We start from the raw sequence: 24,177 nt of genomic DNA on the forward strand, positions 1-24,177 counted from the left end.
TAGGTTTTGGAACAGAGTGAATATCTGTCACAGAACAGGCAAAACTATGTCCGTGACATGCACAATGTTTGTCTCACTTCATCAAGTGTCCAGATGATACCAAGTAAAACCAGTACTTGATGTAAAAAGCAATGCTTTTGAATAACACGCATGGTACAGATGTGCGAATGTACATTGCGCGTTCTTGCATTCAAAACCAAAAAGACAGGATGAAACAGAACAGAATGCAGGGGGCTACTTTTAACTGGACATGCCATCCTGAAATGGTGACAAATTGAGACAATGGAGAGGCCAAATATAAATTAAAAGGTACACAAATAAACTATTAAAAATAGCTCAGATGAAAAAAAAAATGCATTCAGTGTGAACAGCCCCTATGAATTCATACTGTTATTCAACAGACACCTTTCAATACCATTTAGTTGTGTCATTGTATGACTCAAGTTACTATTCTAAACCATTTGTTTAATGTTAAAACAACTTGTGTTATGTTCACATCTTGGAAACAAGTCCAGTATTCAACAGTTTTACTGCTCAGTAACCACAAGAGAATCAAACTCGACAGGCTTACCATATTTAGTAGCCTTATAAGAAATGCATTAAAGTAAAATTACTTCAGGGGGCTGGCTGTTGAGGAAATAACAGAGGTGAACATATAAAAAATATCTCCCTGGAATTTAAAAGACACACTGGACCTTTTGTCTGTGGCACCAAGTTTTTCAACCACTATTGGGAAATATGGAGCGTATTATAATAAGATTTATATAATAAGTCTATTTTATTTCACATTTCCGAAAATGAACTTACAGTGTGGTAAATTGTAGCCTGAGAGGAAACCATCTGTTTGGCATTTAGCTTTGCCAACATATGGGATCTTCTTATGACAATGATTGAGGCCAGTGGTGAGGATCCCCATGTGTACGTTACAACAACAACAACAAAAAATCTATGAACGCACAATGGGTATTTCTCTGTTGCGACATGACGAATGAAGGTGTGGAAAGTGTTACAAAACCTTTCTCAGCTGGACGCATTCAATGCTTATCAGTTCTCTGCTTAGAACAAGAGGCAGCACCCTGGTGACGAGGAAAGCATTTGGACACAAGACACCCGGTCTTGTGCAAAACTTCAGACCTGTTTAAATAAATTATATTAGTTAATTGAGTTAATAGTAATGAGGATGTGGATTTTAAGTAATGAGGATTTTATTACTTTTCTATGCAATCAGGCTTACAAATTCCAATGGAAAAAAAAGAGTGGTCCCACTTGTATCTACATAAACAAGCACCATATTGTGCATATATATTCTTAAAAGATTCCAAAATGGGTTTTCACAGTGATGCCATAAAAGAACCATTTTGGTTCCCCAAGGAACCTTTCAGTGAATAGTTCTTAAAAGAACCATTTTTTTTTTAATTCATTGTAATTGTATTAGACTATTTCCACTAAAAACAACCTTGCAATGAAAAGTTTCAATGGATGTTAAAAGCTCTTCATGCAACCCTCAATGGCAATAAAAAACTTTTACTTTTAAGAGTATATAGGATACCAGAAAGGGGAAAGTGAGTAACAAAAAGAGAGAAGGATATCTCATCATATTTTTGTTCCCTCAGAACACCAAAAGATTTAATCCGTCTCAGGTGATGGTGCTCCAACCATCTCTAACTGATCTCCTCAAATATGCCATCCATCCCTCCCTCAGTATAAACTCTTCTTCTAATGATGTTCTCTCTCACGCACACACAGATTCACCAAAGCAATCATGCCACAGATCGACGGCAGGCTGCGGTGCGACAGGAGAGGGACACAGTGAGCACAACCAACTCCGTCTAACCTGCTGGAATAAAAAAGTCACTCCTGGCTAGGAGAATGAATGGCTGGGTGAGAGAGCTGGATGTATTTTACAAAACTAAATCAATGTCAATTCCATAGAACATCACTTAAATTATGGAATTGAATGAAATGACATGTCACATTTTCCAAAGGAAGAGTGGCAGAATGCTGTTATTTTCTTTAATAAAGAGACTCTGGAGTCACCCATCCTGTCACGCACTTCATCAGAACATTAAGTGGCATGAACATAGCAAGAGCCAACATTAACACTTACACCCATAAACCTGGGACCTTGGGTAAACTTGTACAAAGCATAGCTCTTAACAGTTCTTTTTGTCATTACTCTTTTTTATGTCTTCCCGAACAAATTTTAATGACATGATCACTGTAAAACAAAGAGGTCTTTTACGTCCTACACTCTGCTCTTGCAGTTTCAAACTCAGGCCAGTTTTTTTGGCATGCAGCAAAGACATACAGTAGTTTACCCAAAAATGACAATTCTGTCATCTATTAAAGCCCATTTCAATAGCATGAAAAACAAAAAAGTAATTGCAACATTTTATCCCACATATTAAGTTTATATCTCACAATTCTAAAGAAAAGGTCAGAACTGTGAGATGCTAACTCAGAATCTCAGATTTCGGACTTTTCCCCTCGCAGTTCACAGGGTTTTTTTTCTCTGAATTCTGAATTTACATCTCACAATTCTATATTAGAATTTCTATATCACAATTTTTACTTTTCCCTCCCAATTCTGTATTTATATATTTAAATTCTGAGTTTCAATAAGAAACAAAGTCAGAAATGTGAGAAAAAAGTAAAAACTGTAATATACAAACTCAAAATCAGAACAGCAAACTATAAAGTCTACTGCTATTTTATGCCAGGGTGGTAACAATCTTTCATACTCATCATTTACTCACCCTTACATTGTTCCAAATCTGTATGCATTCCAAAATCTCTATGCAAACAACATTGACTTTCATTGCATGAAAAATAAATGAAAAAAAGAGAGATATTGTTTAAAATATTTTTCAGAAAGAAAAGAAACACATGTTTGGATTTACTCAGTTGTGAACCATACAAACTGATTATCTTGCATTTCATACTTCTTTATTAAATATTTATATGCAAAACAACTTATGAGGTATAATGGGACAGATCGCTGTGTGCTGCCAGCGGATTAAGATATAACTGTTCGATAGTGTTAAAATGCAGGTGCTTTCCCCCTAATCTCTTGAGGGTGAAGCTCTTCTCCACTTCCCCATGGATTACCGTGACTATGTTTCTCTGGAAACAGACTTCTATTAGTTCCATTACCATGAGCTTAATCGGACGGTTCATCAGAGCTAGCCGCTTCTTAACCTCCCGTAATGCAGAGTTTCACTTAAAGTGCAAGTAAATGGCTTGTGCACTGAGAAAGGACCAAATTATATGTTCCTATACATACTAAAAAAAAAGTTTTTTTGATGTTTCAGAGCGGTAGCTCTGAGGCTAAAGCATTAACACCCCTTCCGGCTTGTCAAATCAGCAAGTCATGTGTGTGAATTCATTCTCTGGTCCGCGCTGGTATACGTGAGCCCACAGTTTTTATGTAGTCAGCAGGTGGCATCATTAGCCAGAGAATAAAAATGAAAAGTATTACCCCTGGGCCAAGCAATGATATCATTGCAAACTCACTAGCATCCATAAAGCACCGAATGGGGGGTAGAGGTGCAAATTTAATACGTTTCTTGCTTTTGGCTTTGTTATATTCATCTGAAGAAGCCTGTGTGAATGCAAACAGATGAAATGTAATCAATAATGAATAAAAACAATGTGTTCCTGCTCAGCTTTAATGGAGTATCTGATGAGAATAATACACTTGTGAGGCGGTTAAGACAAAGTCTTGTAAAACAGTTCAAGAGGATTGACCATGTCGCTGGGGTGATGTGGGATTGTAGATTGTACATGAGCATGCCAGAAAAGACTGAACATAAAGCTGCTTCAAGTACACTGAGGGCAAGAAAACCATTTCAGGATTTTAGACTCAATTGAACAGCGATACAGCCCTCAGTATGATAAATATAGAAATGAAGCAAATCTAAAGCTTGGCGGCATTTCAAAACGTCACTCTGCAACAACCCTGTACAAACACACACACACACACACACACTTTTATCCGCGGGTTCAAACTTAAAGTTCGAGTTCACTGCACCTCCAAGGCACGTTTTACAAATGTGTCACCATTTACACATACACTACAAAGGATCCCGCTCACCTCCAGATGCACTTTTGCCACCATTTTCCCCATTAAACTCCCCCAATCCCCCTGAAAATGCTTAACTATTCTGCCTCTGCCAACAAGTTTGATCCTATTAAGAAAATTATATTACGTAGCATTTGAAATCGCAAATCTTGTAGAAAAACAGTGGGGCTGAAAACTCGTGTGTGCCAGTTCCCTACAGTGTCTGGCTGATTATTTGCAGATGGGAGCAGAGGTTTCCCCTGGCATGCCATGCATGTGATTAAATCTATGAATGCCTCCCAATTTACATCTCTGTGGATTTAAGAGCGCATATCAGCCGTGGTGTCAGCAAGTGTCTTTATTTGGGCTCAAGTTCAACTGGGAGGCGGTTGTTCTGTCACATGCAATGAATGACTGATGTTCAAGGGTTTGAGGCTTTGGGGAGGGATGGAGAAGCTTGAAATGTTTGACTTTCAGCCCCCTTGTGTCCACATGCATTGGCTAAGCAAGGCAAGCCTCATATTTACTGATGGGTTAAATCCATGCGGCTCTTAAGAGTGGATTGTTATACTTGCACCAGTTGTTCAAAGCTTAATCAATGTCTGTCTGAGAGATCAATTAAAAGCAGCTTAGGGCAAAAGGAGGGTCAGTGCATTTGAAAAGGGAAAAGGAAAGCTCTATTCATCAAATGGCCACCAGACAGCGCAGCACTGTGAGGATCATCTGATCAACAGTTAGTAGCTACTTGAATTTTTTTTTTTTTCAGGATCTTTAAGATTATTTATACAATACACTGATGTTTTCAAAAACAAGACGTGAACTCACCAACCTATCCGAATCATAATGAGATTTGAAATGATAAAATCAAGGCTTTAGTAAAGTGTGCGAATTATTCAATGACTTTCAGGGTTTTCGATTGTCGACTTTTTAAAAGAATGCCAGTACTTTTCCGGGATTAGCGAAAGGTCTTTTTAGCATACTTATTCAAATGTCTAGTATCTTAAGAACTTTTAAAGATTAAAAAAATAAAAAAGTGATAAATGTGAATCTATGATAAAAATGATACGCAGACACATGTTTAGTAGAAGTAAACGTATTGTTATGTAGGCGTATTGTTGCTATGGTTACATCTGCAGACCAGCAGGAATTCTGTATTTGGCGCAATTTGTCAAACTTTTGAATTTGCTGAAATGTAGAAATAATTAGCCAACTGTGTGAAACTATGTGACTGGAAAGTGAAAAACTTTTTTATAAAACGGCTGTGCACATGTTTACATTCTTAATATAAAATTTTTAAATCAAATCATACCAAACCCATCTCAGTAGAATAATACAACAAGCCACCATTATTTATAACAAATTAAAGGCGTAACGTTAACGTAGTTAAACAATATGCCAAAGAAAGAAAGATGCCTTTAATATAAAAAACTTCACGGATGATCGTACCACAACGCGCATTCTGTGACGGGAACTTATGCTGAAACACAATTCTAATGCAAAATTATCTTCTTGAAGGTAGGCTACAGCAAACCCTGATATTTTCAATTTAGGTAGCTAAACTTCCTAAAAAATTTCAGGTGTAGGGGAAAAGCGCACTCTTGGATTCATTTTTGCTTGCCAAGAAATAAAATCAAAATAAAACAACAATGCGTCTCTTCTTAAAAACACCTAATTATGTTAATAACATTTAAAGATCGATTTTATTTTTTTTTACACTTTAGCAACATGTGGAAATCTAAAACTTCACTGAGGAACATCACTGAACCCTTGAGCAAGACAGCGAACCTCATCCTACAAAAATACTGTGATAAAGACCGTTTTCGCCAGAGTATTAGAGTTACAGCTAGCAATCCATACTGTTGTAAAGTAGCGGAAGCTTCCACTGCTTCTATCAAAATATAAAGTCAAATCACAGAGAGATTCTGAAAGCTAACTACGGTTACCATGGTAATTTTTGGTAGTGTAACACCAGGTGGGACAGTCCCCGTCATACGCGGACCGTAAGTCTCTCTGTGTAGAAGCGTCAGATAAAATGACTAGTTAGACAATTACTAAATCATCTTTAAAAGCCACATGCACGGTTCCCTCACCTCTTTTGTTTCTTCTCCAGCGGTGAGACTGCTGCGTCTGACAGTGGCTGTAGTCCACACAGTTCAACACGATCAGCGCAAATGAGAACAGACGAAACTGCATCTGGGCGGCTGTATGATTGTCCCGACTCACGGTAGAAAGCGTCAAAGGTACTCGCCGCGAGCCTGCAAGGTCCGTAGCCTATATGATGTTTAAATATGTATATTTTTCCACAAAGGAGCGGGGAGTTGATAAGTCCGAACTCAGTTGTCTCACACATTAGAGGGGTAGAGAAAATACCATCTTTCACCACCGGTTAAAGTCATTTTAGAGAGCGAAGCGCGTTTTTTATACTCTAAAAAGTGTCTCGTTATTCTGTGGAGAGAGAGAAAGCTTTTAACTAGAGGTTCTTTGAGTAACAAATACACCTTGATGGATCAACGTGGTTTGCGAGCGAACTAATTCATTCAAAACAACTTGAATTAACGAATCTCCAAAACCGCACGGGACGCCGTGGATGCCCTCAAAAGTAGATGCGACGAGCGAAAGAAATATACCTGCGCGGGTCTAGTCCAAAAAACGAGAAACTTTGACTATACATCAAGTTCCTTCCGACTGCCAAAGTGGACTTGGAACAACCAGCATCCCTCTCGCAGGAAAAGTTTAGTCCCTTCGTCCCCTAGACAGAGTGAGAAAACACATGGATGCAACAGTCTGAAAAAGCTCTAGAATCAACCCTTGAGATGCATGAGGATGTGTGTGTAACTGTGGCATATGCTGAAGTGCTCGGCTGGTGATGGAGTATCACTCTACTGGTGCTGATGCTATATAGGCGCTGCTGTCACGTGGAGACTCCAAGATCTTGTGGGGCTTTTCGGAGCACTTTTAGAAGCCCCTCGGTCAGAGAGAGGGTTGTTTGCCCCCCCCTCCTTGTTTAAGTTTTAGAAGATGACAAATGGAATTTCTCCCGCTGTCTCTATATACTACATATGAGCCACAGGGTCCAAGTACCTTGGCTTAAATTAATAATATTATGGATTGATCGTATTTACAAATCTGCATTTTACTGTTTTCATACTGTTGGGAAAAATGTACTAAAATTTAAACATGGTTTTGCTGGTTTTAGTAGGGACTAGAAGCCAAGCTTTGTGACTCAATAAACCAGCTGGACACCAGCTTTCCTGGGCAGGATACCAGTTTAAATCTGCTAAGATCAGCAAACCTACTTAGAGTGGTTTAATTTTTTAATCAACTGGGAAAAATTCAGAAAACTCATTAATACACGTGAAAGGCAAAGATAGGGGTTCTCTTATGATAACTGGGGCTACAATAATAAAAGTTTCAGTTTAAAAATCTAAATGACTGCAATTTATTTTTATATATTAGCATTAATACAACTTAATATAGCTTTTCAGGTCCAACATAACAGTTTTCTTTTAAGACACTTTTTTTTAGGTTTTAAAACCATTTAAAATGCAAAAAGAATGATTGCTGAGGCAATTTCCTTTAGAAGCTTCTATGCCAAAATGGATATAAATTGCTTGAAACCCAAGAAATGTTTTACCCAGCTTGACCACTAGGTGTGGCACTTAATCTTTTATTTATATATCAATTTTTTGACTCTATGCTAAATGTCTTATTCCACCCGTTATTTTTGGCTCAAATGATCCAGAAATCTTCCAGGTGGGGTCAAAGTGTGCAGCAGTTGATTCAGGTACAGATACACTGATTTATAACAAACAGGTGTTACACAACACAGCACTTAATATATACCACAGAAAAGTGCATGTCTTTAAAAACATGTTTGATACAGTCTACACGGACTGTGCGTTACCCTCCTCAGAGAGGAGAAAGAAAGAAAGAAAGAAAGAAAAAAAAAACCCTTTGTCATTTCTAAGTGATGACACTCTCTCCTCCAGAGCTCTTTGATGTTCAGATCAAAGTGAAATTCTCCCAAAGTCAATGTTAATTATATGATGGCTATTTGTCTCGATCAGTGAAACACAATAGAGTTTCATTTCTCATTAAAATAAATCTTATTGAAGATATATTTTTTCACCTGCCTGCCTTGCACTTGAGTTGTATCAGGTTGCTTGACGGTCTAAGCTTAGTTATAGCCATTTACTGCAGAGACAATTGTGTGCATACTATAACCTAAATATAAAATTGAAGCACCTGAAGTGATTCCCTGACAACTCGAAGCTTATGCACTGGAAAAGACACTGTAATGATCTCATATTACTGAAAAGCTGCTCTAAATTTAGGCCTGCTCTTGTAAAAAATAAAATAAAATAAAAAATACATTTGCAATTTGGAAAACAGAACTCAAGGAATAATCCAGAGAAAAATTTATTATGGAACATAGGTTGTATATTTTAATTATGCGGCCTGTTTTTGAACAAATGTCTTAACCTTTTCATGTAAGGGAAAAGGAATGAACAATGCAAAAACGGGAAAGATTATGTAGCCCTTTTAACCAAAACCTACGTTGACCTTTTCATTTGGGTGTTTGTTTATTTACTTTAAGTGAAGTGACAGACGTTGTGGTGGACAACCTTCTCAGCCACACGTCTGCTGTTGGTCTGGATGCCTTACTAAAACAACATCTGAGACAGCACTCCTAAGGTGAATGTGATAATTAAGGGCTAGGAGGGTTTTATTTTCGTAATGTGTCATGGCACAGGACCGGTTAACCAATCACTTTAGCCCACCCCCCTCCTTCCTCCCAACCCGGCCGCTCGCTCACTCGCTAGCTCACTGGGAAAGTAAAGGTGACGTCAGTTGTTTTAGATGTCTGGCTGGGAGCCCGAGCGCTGTGGCAGCTATAAGCCCCCTCTTCACTCGTCCAGGGAGACAGGGCCCATAAACATGTCAGCTGATAGAGAGGCCAAAGCAGACATTAAGACATGCTTCGAATCTTAGCCTGCAGCGTCTGCGAGCGAGGGATGGAAAAAGAAAACGTCTAGAGCGGCAGACTGTAGGTGTCACGCACAGAAGATGGGATGAGATGGGAACGGTGGGGATGCATTATGTTGATTGTCTAGCGCATCTGACGTGCCCGTCTGTGAACAAAGAGGACGGGCGACATCGAAAATGACAACGAGAGTCGGGATGATCACCTTTCCGTGCCCTCTTCACCGCAGCGGAGTGGGCCGCTACATAACAGAGCCGTAAACGCAGCAGACTAAACACTCATTCATCATTACGGCGCATACATGTGCAGCGGCACAAAACCCCCTATCCCACTCAGTGACTCAGAGCACATTAAAACTTCATCTATTACACAAAAGATCACAACCACTTAACCCTCAACCACCATTCGTAATGTCCAGGAATAAAATGCAAGCATGAGGTGAAGATGGTTTTGAATTTTTTTTTTTATTTAATACCAGACGCATTGAACCCAAGTGTAAAAATAAGGCCTCTGTCTCGCTCCTTTGAGGGACACGAGAGGGAGAACAGGATGTTCGGCCACAGTATGGGAATGCTGGATGGTTAGACTGAAGCGTACACTCCGCAAAGATCCACTCAATAAAAGCCAGAATCCTGAGCTGCCCAGTTTGGAGTCTGAATAGAGAGGAAGAGAGAGCCAAAAGATGTTATTACCCAACACAAATGCATGTGAGGTCATTATAGATGAATGAACATACTATAGAGTGCTGCAGTGCAGTGAAGGATGTATTTTTGTAGGCCAACCCGGTAGTAAACATCACTACTAAAGCCCGTTTCCACCATGAATTTTTCCATCTCACAATTCCAACTTTTTTCCTAACAATTGTAAGTTTATATCGCGCAGTTTGGACTTTTCTTCAGAATTGTGGGTCATAAACTCATAATTGTGACATTTAACATTTAGAATTATGACTCTTTCTCAGAATTTAAAGATTTTATCTTGCAATTCTCCATTAATATCTCACTCTATATTTAAGTTTCTGAGTTTCTATATTTAAAAAAATCATTGCAAGACCAAAAAAAAAAAAAAAAAAGTGAGATAAATAGTGGTGGAAATAATCACCGTGGCTCCCTCAACAAAAACCCAAAAGGATTTTTCATTGGCCTTTGGATTATAGCATAAAATAAGCTCTGTGACCAACAAAAGTTTATAATTCTTAGATGTTTGGTCCATCATGATAATATTCACAAATGAACAACTCTTATGAATCCTGATGCCTAAATACAAATCGCATTTTGCTATAAACAAACTACACTATGAGTTTAACGTCAGCATCACCAAGCTTCTTCTGACAACTCTTTTGGCCTTTATTTAAAAAAAACAAAAAAAAAACAACACATTTTCCCTGAAAGTCTGAGTTAGACTTGTTTACAAAAGCATGATTATAAACACAACAAAGCTGTAAAAGCAGACTAGTTAGTAGATGGGTTTTTGTGTTCAGCATGATTACATTTATTGTCCCTGACAACCTCTGTAGTCCCATTTAGCTACATTTTTGTTTATTTATTTATATATAAAAAAAATGACTTTGGAATAATGCAACTGCAAGCGCTTGTTGCCTGGTTTTGGCCCAATCTCTTTAAACTATCTACTACAAAACTGCGGCCATTTTGCGAGTACAAGAGGTTCGAGTTCATGTCCGCACCTTTCCTTTGGGTTTTTCCTGAGAAAATGTTAAATTAAATTGTGTCTGGCCAAACACATCCAAATACAGGACTGTGTGTTATGGTCTTTGCCATTGTGGTGTTTGTGTGAGTGAGTCAGTTAAATTACGTGTTTTGAGGGACTGAGACATTTAAAGGCCGTTATTTTGAAACGCTCCATTTCAAACGAAGCGAGGGCACGTTTGACGTGAGCCAATCAGTGCGCAAGGCCAAGATCAAACGAAGACCAACTGGACCCCAAGCAAAACATCTGTGGTGACTCCTAAACGCAGGGAACTCCACGGAGCGTGTGTGTGATTGTGTGCAAGCATTATTTACTCTGCAGCGCTGAGTCATGGGACTCAGACCCTCTTCTTTATGGCTGTGCTCTGCTACCTTGTTATTAGGCCTTTGAAGAAAAACGGCATGATGAAAGCGCTCGCTCTGTTAAACTTGCTCTTACTGGTTTACGCCGTGTAAAGACAGTTCTGGGCTGACTGCCGCTCAACATTCTTCTGAATAGATCATTTGTGTGTGTAAACTACAGGGCTCAAGACAAACAGAGATGAGATCAGATAAAAGAAGGAGAGATGCTCTGCTGCTTTGACCTCATTCCTGTTTGCGTGGCTCTGCTTCTTCTCGATGTTCATGGCCAGCATTTGGCTGCGGAACGAAAGGCTCTTGGTTTTCTCTATCACCTGCTGATACGGTGATATGGCGTTGTTGCCCATCACCACGTGACCCTGCCAAAGAAAAGAGGAGAGGAAAAGAGATTCAGAGCTAAACTTAGAGAACACCAATCCTTTTGTGTTTCCACAGACACATTTTCACAACCTCCTCATGAACACAGGAGCTAATTCTAGGTCATTCCAGTAGAATGTCATGTGATTTCTGAGATCAGGAGTCCTGTTACTTGGTTTGTTCCTGGATCAGTTGCAAAAAAAAATTTCTTTCACGCGAATATTAAATAAACACCACGTTTTTTTCAGCATTGACATTAAATTAATCAAAAGTGACCGTAAATACATTTATAACATTACAAAAGAAATACATAAAATTATCCTTTTGAACTTTCTATACTTCATACATACATACATACATACATACATACATACATACATACATACATACATACATACATACATACATACATACATACATACATACATACATACATACATACATACATACATACATACATACATACATACATACATACATACATACATACATACATACATACATACTCTTTGAAGTATAGAAAGTTCAAAAATTCTTTCTTTTTCTACTTGATATATATATATATTAGGGCTGTCAAATGATTAATCACGATTAATCACATCCAAAATAAAAGTTTTGTTTACATAATATATGTGTGTATACTGTGTATATTTATTATGTATATATAAATACACACACATGCATGTATATATTTAAGAAGAATATGTTATGTTTATATATTAAAAATATATTTATATATAATATAAAATATAAGAATATAAATATATAAATGTATATACATGTAAATATTTTCTAAATATATAATTTATGTGTGTGTATTTATATATACATAATATATGTATGTGTACAGGGTATATTTATTATGTAAACAAAACTTTTATTTTGGATGTGATTAATCGTGATTAATCATTTGACAGCCCTACTTTATATATATATATAATATATATATATATATATATATATATATATATATATATATATATATATATATATATATATATATATATATATATATATATATATATATATATATATATATAAATCAAGTAGAGAAAGAAAGAAAGAAAGAAAGAAAGAAAGAAAGAAAGAAAGAAAGAAAGAAAGCAGTTATAGAATGGTTTCTATAGGTCGTCTTAAATATTAATCTTTGCCATGACTAAAAAGTAAAGTACATATGTCACCATATTGACAAAGACCCTCCTTCAGGACCGTAAGGACAGTCCTCTTACCCTCGAGGAAGGATATGGTGAGTAAGTGAGCAGTGAGCAGAATAACATACGTAATTGATTGCCTCTCCTTTGTTTTAAAGCAGAATACAGTCCCTTCACAAAAGAGGCTGAATTTGATTTTCAGACAAATTAAAGGACACTAACGCAGCATCTATCAGTCGTTCGCTATCTGAGGAGGGAGGCAGAGAAACAAGAGTGAAATAAAATATGAGAGACTCTCACCAGTTTGGAGTCGATTTTGGCGTCCAGCCTGGCATTACGAATGAGGTTGACAATCCATCTTTCTGCCTCCTCGGGAGTCATATTCAGCTTATCGGCCAGCATACTGCGAGGCAACACAGTCCATTAGGACAAAACTTGGGTAAGGGGAGAACATTATATACACTGATGGCATTACGTGAAAATTGTGAGGTGTATAACAAGCTTGTGGAGAGTGTGTGTGCACGCAGGTTTAAAGTGCTGATCGAAAGTGCTGGATGATAATGGGTTTACTGTCATACCTCAGCATTTAGACGTCTGTTCAAGAGTGACAAATGCCTTGCATTATGTAATCAAGTCCGTGATTCTAATCTCACTAAGAAACCCATAAAAACAGAGTACAATTACATCATTGCGCTTTTGCGAGTATGAGGTCAAGGTAGCGACGAAACTTTGCAGACAAGAACAAAAGGGCATTGCATGGACTTGCATGACTTTTACTGACCATCCACCTGACATTTTAGAGAAACTGCCCATAAATGGAGCCAGGTGTCTCCTTCACAGATGTGTCATTGAGGGAGGAAGGTGGCAGCAGGGGCTCTAGTGTTCTTTGATCCACAATCCTAGTACCGCAGCTGGCTTTCTTTTCGGCTAAGCTCGTTTCATGCAAGTGAGAAAGTGCAGGCTTGTCCCGCTCTGTTCTACACACCAGGTTTCCAAACAATGAATATGCTTTCACAGTGAAAGGTTAACTCAATCACCCACCGTGCCAACAGCATGGGTCTGGAGACAGGCAGAGATGACAGCTTATATCATTTTGCTCCCAGTGAAACCCTCAGAAAATGATGCGTGACAGGCTAGATTGGTCATAAAGCTCATTATTTAAGAGCTAACCGCCAACGAATGTGCCGGTTGTCACATCACGAGTTCCAAGCTGGTGATGGTTAACACATGTCCAACATCAAGTGGTGACACTCGCTACGGGAAAAAGGAATGCCTGTCGAATCCAGGGGTTAAAGCAAGGACATGAAATCCAAGCTCTTCGGCAGCCCCAAAGCACTCCGCAAAGCATGCGGCACGCTGATGAACAATTATAGCTGAAAAGGAACAGGAAACCAATTAAGACACTGGGAAGTTTAGATAGCTGTACATCCATTACAGACCTAGAGGTCTAGACCATGTCTGAAATGAAGCAGACTTGCGAGCTTTCACAGAAAAATCTATGGAAATGCCAAAGAGTTTATTATCAGTCCAAATAACTGGTTTTAGGAGAGAATAGCATGATAAATAAACAGCTTGAGCAAACTTGGTGGTGGTTTACTCTAGTGACGCAAGCGGCAACAAATATTATTTCACTGGTTTAATTAAGTCGTGACACATGTCAGTCAATCCAGAGTCAAAGATCGACTCAAAACAAATAAGATCGAGTTTCCTCTTTGGGGAGCTGACCCCCCGGACAAGCTAAACCAGAGACCAAGGTCAACCACAGCCTTGGCGCAATGAAATGGCCCACACACACACTAATCTAATTTTATCCAGCTTTAAAATGAGAAAGGGGGGAAAAGGTAGTACGTACATGGGCTTGCCACTAATATGAATAAAAGTCTGAACTGAAACCAAAAATATACAAACGCTGAAAGAAGTAATTATGGAAAAGAAGGAGGTTGGGTGAACAAGCCTCTCAAGCATAAGTGCCTGACAGGGCGGTTTAAGCCAAGTTGCTTGACTCCTCTTGCTGCAGTCTCATTTTACACAGACTTAAACCTGGTCCTCTAGGGTAGGGGGGGTGGAGGATGGCGGGTAAGGATCGTTTTCACTTCGACCCCTTGCATGTACCAGCTCCTTGCAGTTGATTTATCCAATTCCGATTCCAGCCCAGTGGGACTGGGGCAAGCGGTCTCACTCCAGGAGCCGTAGACTGTTAAAAGGTCAAATGCAAATTGATACAGTGCTGACCTGCACTACCGAAGTTTTAAACATAGTAGACTCAAAACAAATGCATTGTTAAACATTTCCATATGAAGGCACAAAGAGATTCACATCACTGGAAGTGACCCCTGCTTAGGGCAAAACTGATTCCCCTTACCCCATTAAACATCCTCTTCTCTTCACTTAGAAGAAAATGTTGGTAGTTTCAATAACACATACTTGTTTTTCTTATAGAAATGCAGGGTTTTCGGTAGGGATGTAAACTGAATTATTAATTTATTAATATTATTGTTTGTACTAGTAATTATAAAATGTTAATAAAATTATGTAAAAAAATATTTAAATATTTTTAATAAAAATAGCATCTAATAGATTTGATTATTAATATTAAAAAGAGTAAAAAAAAAAAGTTTTTTTTTTTTTTACTTTTTAAGGTTTTTTTTTTTTTACTTTTTAGTTATCATTCTTAGTGTGAATGGACAAACGAACAAACACACAAGCAGATGAAATACAACAATGCCTCCTATATCAGTGGCCCTGCAACTGCAAAATTAATTACTGTGGACTGTAAGAGACCACAATGATTTACAGATGACAAGATTGGAAACACCATTCAACTAAAAACTAAAATCCTCATTAAGCGCTCAGACTACTCAAATCAGGGCCAATGAATGCAAAATTGGGAATTTAAGTCTTTGAGGACAAGACACAAAAATGCAAAGGCCATCAAAAGTGAAAGTCATAAAACCGGTTTTCAAATAGAGCCTTTTCCGGACATTTTTATATATAAAGCCATTTGTAGTTGTGGTCTTTTTTGGTGTATGCTGAGGGCAAAAACAGAAATAAAAATCCTGCCTACTCATTCAAGGCCAACAACTGTAAACTTAACAAAAGTGCTTCAAAACTGGCATACATTTCATTCGAGTCCACAATTAGCTGCGGAGGACTTCTGCGTACTGTACCAGTGACATGCACTAATAAACCAAAATGGATGTTTTGCAATCTCCTAAACAGACAAAACGCAGCCTTTCAGGCGACTCCTTTGAGCTACTAAGTTGAACAGATAAACAGCAATCACAATTGAGTTTCCTAGTTCAGCATTACACCTTTGTCGCCTTTGACAAGAAAATGGATTCAATTGCAACAAGACTGCCAAAAAAGAGCCAGGGCTCCAAATCAATTCCAGACTATCTGCAACTGGAGATTTGGACAGAGCCTGATCACATTCCATGTTTCAACCTTGACTCCAGCCCTTCTCGGTTTTATACAGCTCAGAAAATGTGAGCGAGCAATTAGGCTGTACAATGAAGCATGGAAATAGTGTGAGAACCTGGGGATGGCTGGTTTCTGATCGCCGGGTGTGCGGTTAGAAGAGAAATAACAGATTCCAAATGGCTACCACTATGCATGTGCACTGCTGGAGAAAATGAAAAAAAAAAAAAAAAAAGCCTCCACAGGGCTTTCATCATATGTGGTATATGATATTGTGTCGGGTGAGCGTGTGTATTAGCGAACATGGTCCCCTTCGGGATTTACAGGATGTCATAAATCCCCTGAGGTAGATGCAACCTGTTAGCAGATCTCCAGTTTGCCGTCAAGTGCTTTCTGCTTGGCGCGCAAAGGCAATGGCGGGAAAAAGAACGCAGGACAGATGCTCAAAGACTACTAGTTATGAAAGCTCATTAAACAGGCAGGAGGGCAACGCGGCCTCTGTGCTCTGCACTCCGTCACTGGAAGGCTAATAAGAACCAGGCAGAGGGAAACCAGTGACACCCGCCCAAACCGCCCTTTCCATACAGACCACTTCTTTTCCACCAATGGAAAATATTTGGGACTGAAACCATTGCGTGTCTTCTCTGGAAGCCTACGATGCCGTATAAATACCGTAAAAGGGGCAATAAAAAAGCGCAACCGGAGTAAAGTGGTAATAAAACACCTGCCGCATTCAGCCGGACACAGACCGGAGAGTCTATGAGGAGTTCAGAAGATGCATTGTGTCAGTGGTGATTAAACCATGTGGATTAACGGTCAACATGAATCACTGTTAATATACCTTAACTAGTCTCTATAATTTATTTAATTGCAGCAATATTCCTCTTTGGTTGCGCTATAAATGAATTAGCACGCATGAATTTCTCAAAGCGCTATTATGTTACAGTGCTAACAAGGATGTGACAATGTAACAGACAATAACAGAGTAAGTGGTGCTTGGAAGACAAAAATCCGCTGTATTATCCACAGACGGGGTGCAGCCATTAAGATCCTCCAGAGGGCCAATATGTAGACCCTTCAGACATGCTTCAAAACAGATGGGTGGATGTGCCTTGGATGTCTGGTTCTGAATGCGTGTCTCCATGTGTGAGATTGAGGTGCTGGCAGCTGGTCTCTGGACATGCTTCCTCCAGCACACTGGGTAATAAAAACTTATCAGAGAGTGGAGTGGGAATGGAAGAGAGGAAACAGGAAGCGTTCCCACATTGTGGACACATTTTCAGACCTGCTACCTTTTTTTTTTCTTTTTGATCATTCCTGACAATTTATCATCAATTTGTTCACTATTAATGGCACTTCAATGTTTTGTTACATGATCCAGCAAAGTTATTTTGTACTGCATCGAAATCCGAGTGCTTACCTTATACTGATGCACTGATGAATTCGGCAGAAGGTCTCGAAGATGAACAAGCGGGCATTTTCAATGAAGTCCTCAAGGCAGGCCACAAGGAAAAAATCATTCACCAGCACCTTTAAAAGATATAAACACTGGCATTAGACACTGTGCATGAAAATGCATTCAATCCTATGTTGATTATGCTAAAATGTGTAAATGTAAAAAAAAAAAATCACTTTTTAAGACCCCCAAATATGACCCCCTAAAATATAAAGGCTTTTTACTCCATAAAATACATTTCAAAAGTTGTGGTGCCTGTAAGATTTTGTAATATTTTTAAATGAGTCTCTTATGCTCAACAAGACTGCCTTTATTTTAATAAAAATAAAGTTAAAAATGTAATATTGTGAAATATTATTCCCAATTTAAAATAATTGTTTGCTATTTTTAAATATTTTCACATGTATCACAAATGATCACAAAACTGTATTTTTTGAAGCCATTACTCTGTGGTAAACTTTTTCAGGATTCAGTGATGAACAAAGTTCAGAAGAACAGCATTTATTTGAATTTTTTTTAAACAACATAAGTTTAATGCATCCTTGCTGAATAAAAGAATATTTAAAAAGGTAGTGCATAATTTATATAGTGTGACAAATTTAAATAGCATAAATATAAATCTTATTTGTAAAATATTAAATAAAATGTCTGACTATATTCTGATGTAAAAACCTGAATATTTTTATGTAAATCTTCTTCGTAAACATATGTAAATGCACTCATTGTCACATGTTTTACGAGCAGCATTCCTTCCTAACCTTTGCTGGAACACAGAAAACTGTGGCTAAACGGGACAATGAGCAGAACAGGAAGTTTATATAAACTCAGAACTGAAATAAAAACGGTTCCACTTCATTCTGAGGTCTCTGTAATAGCACCTGGTTGGGGAATAACGGTATGGGAAAAAAGCCAAAAGTAAGGCAAATTAAAATAGAATTATGACAAATTATGGAAATAAATGCAAGAGAGGCCTATAGCTAACACATATGCAGTGGTGTTTAATGATATCCTCACAGTAGAAAACCAGTATCTGGAAGCACAAAAAAAAAAAAAAACCTGGGGTCATTCTCAGCACTCTAAACTAACCGCAGATCCTGGAAATCCACAGCCCCCACATGAAACGGGGCAGGAACAGAGCCAGCCACCAAATTCACCACAATGGCTGTGACTTATCACCGTTTGTCTTGCCTGTTGCCGCAGGGTCCACCAGGCTGCGCGGTGGAACCAATTTACAGTGCCATTGCTTTCAAATGTCTCAACTACCGTCTACTATCAATCTCAGACGCTCAGCAGCTGAGTTCTGATCACCGCATACTAACCTCCACATCCTGCAGAGACCTGGTGTGCTTTGTTTGCGTTCTGACTGCAAGGTAGTCAGTGCATTCCACATGGCTGAAGACATGTGTGAGCCCCTGCTGTCCCTACACGGTTCACATGCAGTCCCCCGTCCCGCAACTTTGTGTGCGTGTCTGCGCTCACAACCCCCCACTTTGTTTGCTTAGGCTTTGAGATCTACCATCTCTGTGGTTCTCCTTTAAGAAATCCCAACTACATGGCTATGGTCCTATCACCCAACACACATTTCACCAATGACAATGTCTTATCTTAAGCTGATAACAGTTTGCTTAAGTGCTATAATTACTGTCAAGGTTTTTCTGTAAGAGGGGAAGAGAACAAGGTTACGACAATTTCAAAGTAGCACAATGAGTTCACTTTACTCAAATGGCCTCCAGTCACCAGATCTCAACCCAATAGAGCAGCTTTGGGATGTGGTGGAACGGGAGATTCACATCATGGATGTGCAGCCGACAAATCTGCAGCAACTGCATGATGCTATCATGTCAATAAGGACCAAAATCTCTGAGGAATGAATCAAACAACTTCTTAAATCAAAACCACAAACAACCCATGTACTAGCAAGGTGTAGGCCTACCTAATAAAGTGGCCAGTGAGTGTAGGTATTACCCCAAAAAACAGCACATCTAAATTATTTACTACGTTTCTGGACCTGGGAACATTTTAGTTGCGTTGCTGTCTATGGAGGATCAGATAGCACTCTGATTTCATCAAAAATATCTTCATTTGTGTTCCCGAAGATGAACAAAGGTCTTACGGGTTTGAAACAACATGAGGGTGAATAATTAATGACAATTTTCATTTTGGGGTGAACTAACCCTTTAAAGTGCAGCTTTTTAATTAAATTTTTATTTTCAGTCTTCAAAAAGCTTGAAAACAGGACTATATAAGGTTGTGTCTGTTTTATGCACAGCATAGACATTATGAACCCAAACCATTGTGCAAATGGCCGCTCTCCACTGAGATGGATCAAGTGAAGAAGGAAAAATTACAAATCTGACTGGATAAGCATGATAAGGTAATCACTATGCAAAGTAAGCAATGTGATGATCCACAGCTTGAAGAAAATCCCAGAACACTTATGCGGTCAGTCTCTACAGATCCAGGACCGTGTCCAGTTGGATTGAATCACAGGCCTGCAGAACTTCTGGAGCCATGGGTGCTGATGATATGCTAAAGAATTGCTTATAAACAACGGTGCTGTATTTGGGTAATTTTAGGTTGTTTTAGACATCTAGTTTGGGGTCAGTATGAATTTTCAAAAAAATACTTTTATTCAATATTAAATCGATTAAAAGTGACAGTAAAGACTTTTATAACATTACAAAATATTTCCATTTCAAATAAATGCAGTTATTTTGAACTTTCTTTTAATCAGAGAATATATGCATCACAGTTTCCACAAACATATTAAGCATTAACTGTTTATTAACTGTTCAATAAGAAATGTTTCTTGAGCATCAAATTTCTGATGGCTCAGGTGACACTAAAGACTTGGAGAAGTGGATGCTGAAAAAAACAGGTTCATATAATTAATTATAATTAATTTCAGACTCTTACTGGATCTGTATAAATCTTGTAAGTGATATTTTTATTTACAATGGTGACAAATGGTCAATAGACAAATATGCAAATACATTAATAAAAATAAAGTGTATAAATCATTTTCAGTTAGAACTCCTGAGGGGAAGAGAACATTTTTGGAGGTCATGCACCTCTTTTCAATAATATTTTCTTTATTAATTAAAAAAATGCTAATTTTTTTTCATTTTAATCTTTTTTTTTTTTTGACTGTAAGAGGATGTTTGTTTTTGTAAGTAAAGGCGGTCAAGCGCAAACACTGATGACTAGCAAGGCTTCGGCAGCCTAACAGGAAAAGCCTTGGGCTGTTGTAGACGGGCAGCTCTGATTTTCTAAGTCACCACTCAATCAGACTGTGAATTTGCGAGCATTTAGAGTTGACATACATCTGAGCCTAGCCAGTTATGCTCACATGCCACACAGTTTAACTTTTTTTCAGCTTGTGATCTCGATAATGCCTCAGGCTTTCATAATCAGGGTCAGGACTAATTAGTGACCATTTACGCGGTGTCTGGGCTAAGCTCTCGTTGTACAATATGCCTGGTTCTGGAGGTCCAGTAGCCAGAGGGCTCTCACGAGATCTCACAGATGCAGGTGTGCTAATTACTGCTAGCCTTACAAAGCCTGGCCTCCAAGCATGCAAAGTGTAATAGAGAGCTCCCAAATGACTCGATCAGTTGGACCTGCAGAGACCCCCACTAAAAAACACGACTCCTGGTGATTTGGGCCTCGTTTTCCTCTCTGCTTCTTGATGATAAACGTCTAGAATGAAAAACAGCTGGCCTGATCAAATGGGCACTCTCACAGGAGTAAATGTTTATAAATCATGTCAGCATTTTAGGAAGGTTCCCCTTTCAATGTTAAGTTGGGTTATTTCATTCTCCTATAAAAAGCCTGCTATTTAACATATGAGGTGCTTGCTGCTAAACAAAACTGAATTGTTTTATTTAAGGCAATGGCAGAAGATGGGCAGTGCAACTGATCTTTGAATTCATAATCATTTAGAGAAAAGGAATGAGCTTCGACATAAGTGCACACTAGGCTAAAGGCACTCAAGCTAATTACGCTTGGGATGAATCTTTGTAATGTAATGTGTTTACTGCAACCAAGAATGCGCCTGAAGGCCATTTCTGGCTTTTATCACACTGAGACTTTCTCATTCAAAGTAAAATACTTTTTGCCGTTTAAGATTTGGCACGTTTGTGGGGCAGCTTACCAAATGCATTTAGGTCGAAATGTAATGTTTTCCAGGGTCAGAATGGTGAACAAATCTCGGTGCTCTGCCAACGATGTCTGTAATCGCATGGTAGCAAAAGTCTTTGCACTATTCCTACACTATGGTAATGATGAAACCAATGTATTGTAAAGAAAAAAGCACATCAACCCTTTTCAAAGCGATTTAAAAAAAAAAAAAAAAAAGTGTTTAATATACACAGAATATTCAGAATTTAGTGTTTTGTACTAGCAGCTCTAAAATCTTCTAAAAGCACCACGTGAAAAAAAAAAAAGTGTCATACAGTCATTTATTCAAATGTAAAATTACTATTACTAGGTTCCAAATCTGTATGGCTTTTTTTTCTTTTTTTGTGTGTGTGTGTCTGTGTGTGGGACTTAAAAGGATAAATTGTGAAGATGATGAGTGCAGACTGATGCTTTTAAAGGGATACTCCACCCCAAAATGATATTTTTGTCATTAATCACTTACCTCTATGTCGTTCCAAACCCATAAAAGCTTTGTTCGTCTTTGGAACACAATTTAAGGTATTTTGGATGCAAACCGGGAGGCCTGTGACTTTCCCATAGACTGCCAAGTAAATAACAGTGTAAAGGTCCATAAAAGGTATGAAATTCATCTCAGAATATTCCATCTGCCATCAGATGTATCAGCCACGCCACAAGGATGTGCTGTTTCTATGTGTATTTTGCTTTTATTTGAAAGAAAACAGCACATCCTTGTGGTGCGGATGATAGAGAAGAGCATAGGTGACATGAAGAGACACAGAGGAGACTGTTGACAAAGGAATTGTTAAATAAAGTCGTTATTTTTGTTTTCTTCGATTACAAAAAGTGTTCCCGTCGCTTCATATAACCCAGATTGCACGTCTGTTGGCAGATGGAGTATTCTGATGATGACTTTCATACCGTTTATGGACCTTGACACTTATTTACTTGGCAGTCTATGGGACAGTCACAGGCCTGCCGGTTTTCATCCAAAATATCTTAAATTGTGTTTTGAAGATGAGCAAAGCTTTTACGGGTTTGGAACGACGTGGGGGCAAGTGATTAATGACAAAATTTTAATTTTGGGGTGGAGTATCCCTTTAAGATTCGAAGATCATGCAAAAGCACCATAAATGTGATCCTTATTATTATATTAGTATATACCATATTACAAGCCTTCAAAAGCTATAGGATAGCTTTGTGTGAGAAACAGATGGAAAATTTAAATCGTTATACAACTAAAATATGCAATATAGAATAATATCTTCACATCCACCCTTCTTATCCAAATATATGAGAGAAAAAAAAAGCAATGTCTGATTCATGAACAAATCATTCTTTTGAGTTGGATCTTTTCAGTTAATTATTCTGAATGATTCATTTGTGATTCTGATCTGATTGCGTTCAAAGCGATGACTCCGACAGCTCATGGGGGAAGATTACAGGCACTAATTAAAAAAAAAAAAAAAAAAAAATTCATACAAAAGTATTTGGAATATGGCTCACAATTCATACAGGCCACTTTTAAGATATTTTAATAGTGCCTTGGATGTTTTGAAACTTGAGAGCTTCAGTTTCATTTCAATGAATACTGCATGGAACAGAGCGACTACAAGAGTCTTCAGAATTAAAAAAAAAAAAAAAAAAAAAAAAAAAAAAATTTCCATTACAATGACAGTTTACATTGTTCGAGGTGAGCTATTCCTTTGAAACAGAGCATGTTACTCTATTTCATTGTTTTTTTTCCCCGGTGCTTTGTTGGCACTATAAGTCAGTAGTTTAACTGTAAAAACAGAAAGAATGACACAGCAGGGTAAGGGTGAAAACTGATGAAGTGACCATTATGGAAGGCCATTTATAAACGGGAACAAAAATACAGATCATTGGCTAGTCTGTACCACAGAAAGCTCTTTCCAGTGCGTGCGTCCGCCTCTGCTCACCAAAAGCACTTCTTGTTAACCATCCCACTGATCTGACAATTACTGGCCCTCATAAAAACATGACAAATGGTGAGTCAGAGGTTCTTTCAGGGGCCCACTTCCATGGCTGGCCATGACACCGCGGCACGCAGAGACCGCTATGCTTTAAGACCCCTTTCAGGGCCCGAAACTGAAGGGTAGGCTGTTTGTGGCTGCAGTAAAGTGACACACAGCATAGCTAACGACTATCACCAGTTTTAAGAAAGTTCAGAGGACACCTCTGACCAATCTGAGGTCGGAGACTCATTGTGTTGACATCACATCTCATTATTAGGGAAATTGAAACATCATCTGCATAAATTACAAAGCTAAAGGCTTTTTGTGGCCAGACAAGCAGTGAAGGATGAGCTCAACGTCTTAGGAGAAGGATAGTCTCTTCAAACGTTTGCGCTAATGGAACCTGTTATGAAACGTTATGAATCTTACGCTTTTGAAAAAACAGGAACATGACAGAAGATACAATCAATCTGCAAAGTCCCTATAAAGAGGAGGGTGTGCCATGCTTTTAAGGACACGCTGAGAAACAAGCTAATAAAAAGGTAACAGGAA

The 24,177-nt window shown here is 38.3% G+C and overlaps 2 protein-coding genes across 2 annotated transcripts in view; both read right to left on the reverse strand.

Moving 5' to 3' along the window:
• Positions 1–7,541, reverse strand: part of LOC109106144 (R-spondin-2-like) — a 55,384-nt gene extending 47,843 nt beyond the window's left edge. The window contains exon 1 of the mRNA XM_019119503.2: positions 6,151–7,541. Coding sequence (XP_018975048.1) covers positions 6,151–6,253 — 103 coding nt within the window. The 5' untranslated portion in view covers positions 6,254–7,541. The remainder of the gene's footprint in view (positions 1–6,150) is intronic.
• Positions 7,542–9,489: 1,948 nt separating this feature from the next.
• Positions 9,490–24,177, reverse strand: part of LOC109106132 (eukaryotic translation initiation factor 3 subunit E-A-like) — a 41,504-nt gene continuing 26,816 nt past the window's right edge. The window contains exons 10-13 of the mRNA XM_042741472.1: positions 17,456–17,565; positions 12,919–13,021; positions 11,335–11,469; positions 9,490–9,697 (exon numbers count right to left, since the gene is read on the reverse strand). Coding sequence (XP_042597406.1) covers positions 9,659–9,697; positions 11,335–11,469; positions 12,919–13,021; positions 17,456–17,565 — 387 coding nt within the window. The 3' untranslated portion in view covers positions 9,490–9,658. The remainder of the gene's footprint in view (positions 9,698–11,334; positions 11,470–12,918; positions 13,022–17,455; positions 17,566–24,177) is intronic.

This window comes from Cyprinus carpio, chromosome B16, assembly GCF_018340385.1.
Source record: "Cyprinus carpio isolate SPL01 chromosome B16, ASM1834038v1, whole genome shotgun sequence".
NCBI lineage: Eukaryota > Metazoa > Chordata > Actinopteri > Cypriniformes > Cyprinidae > Cyprinus > Cyprinus carpio.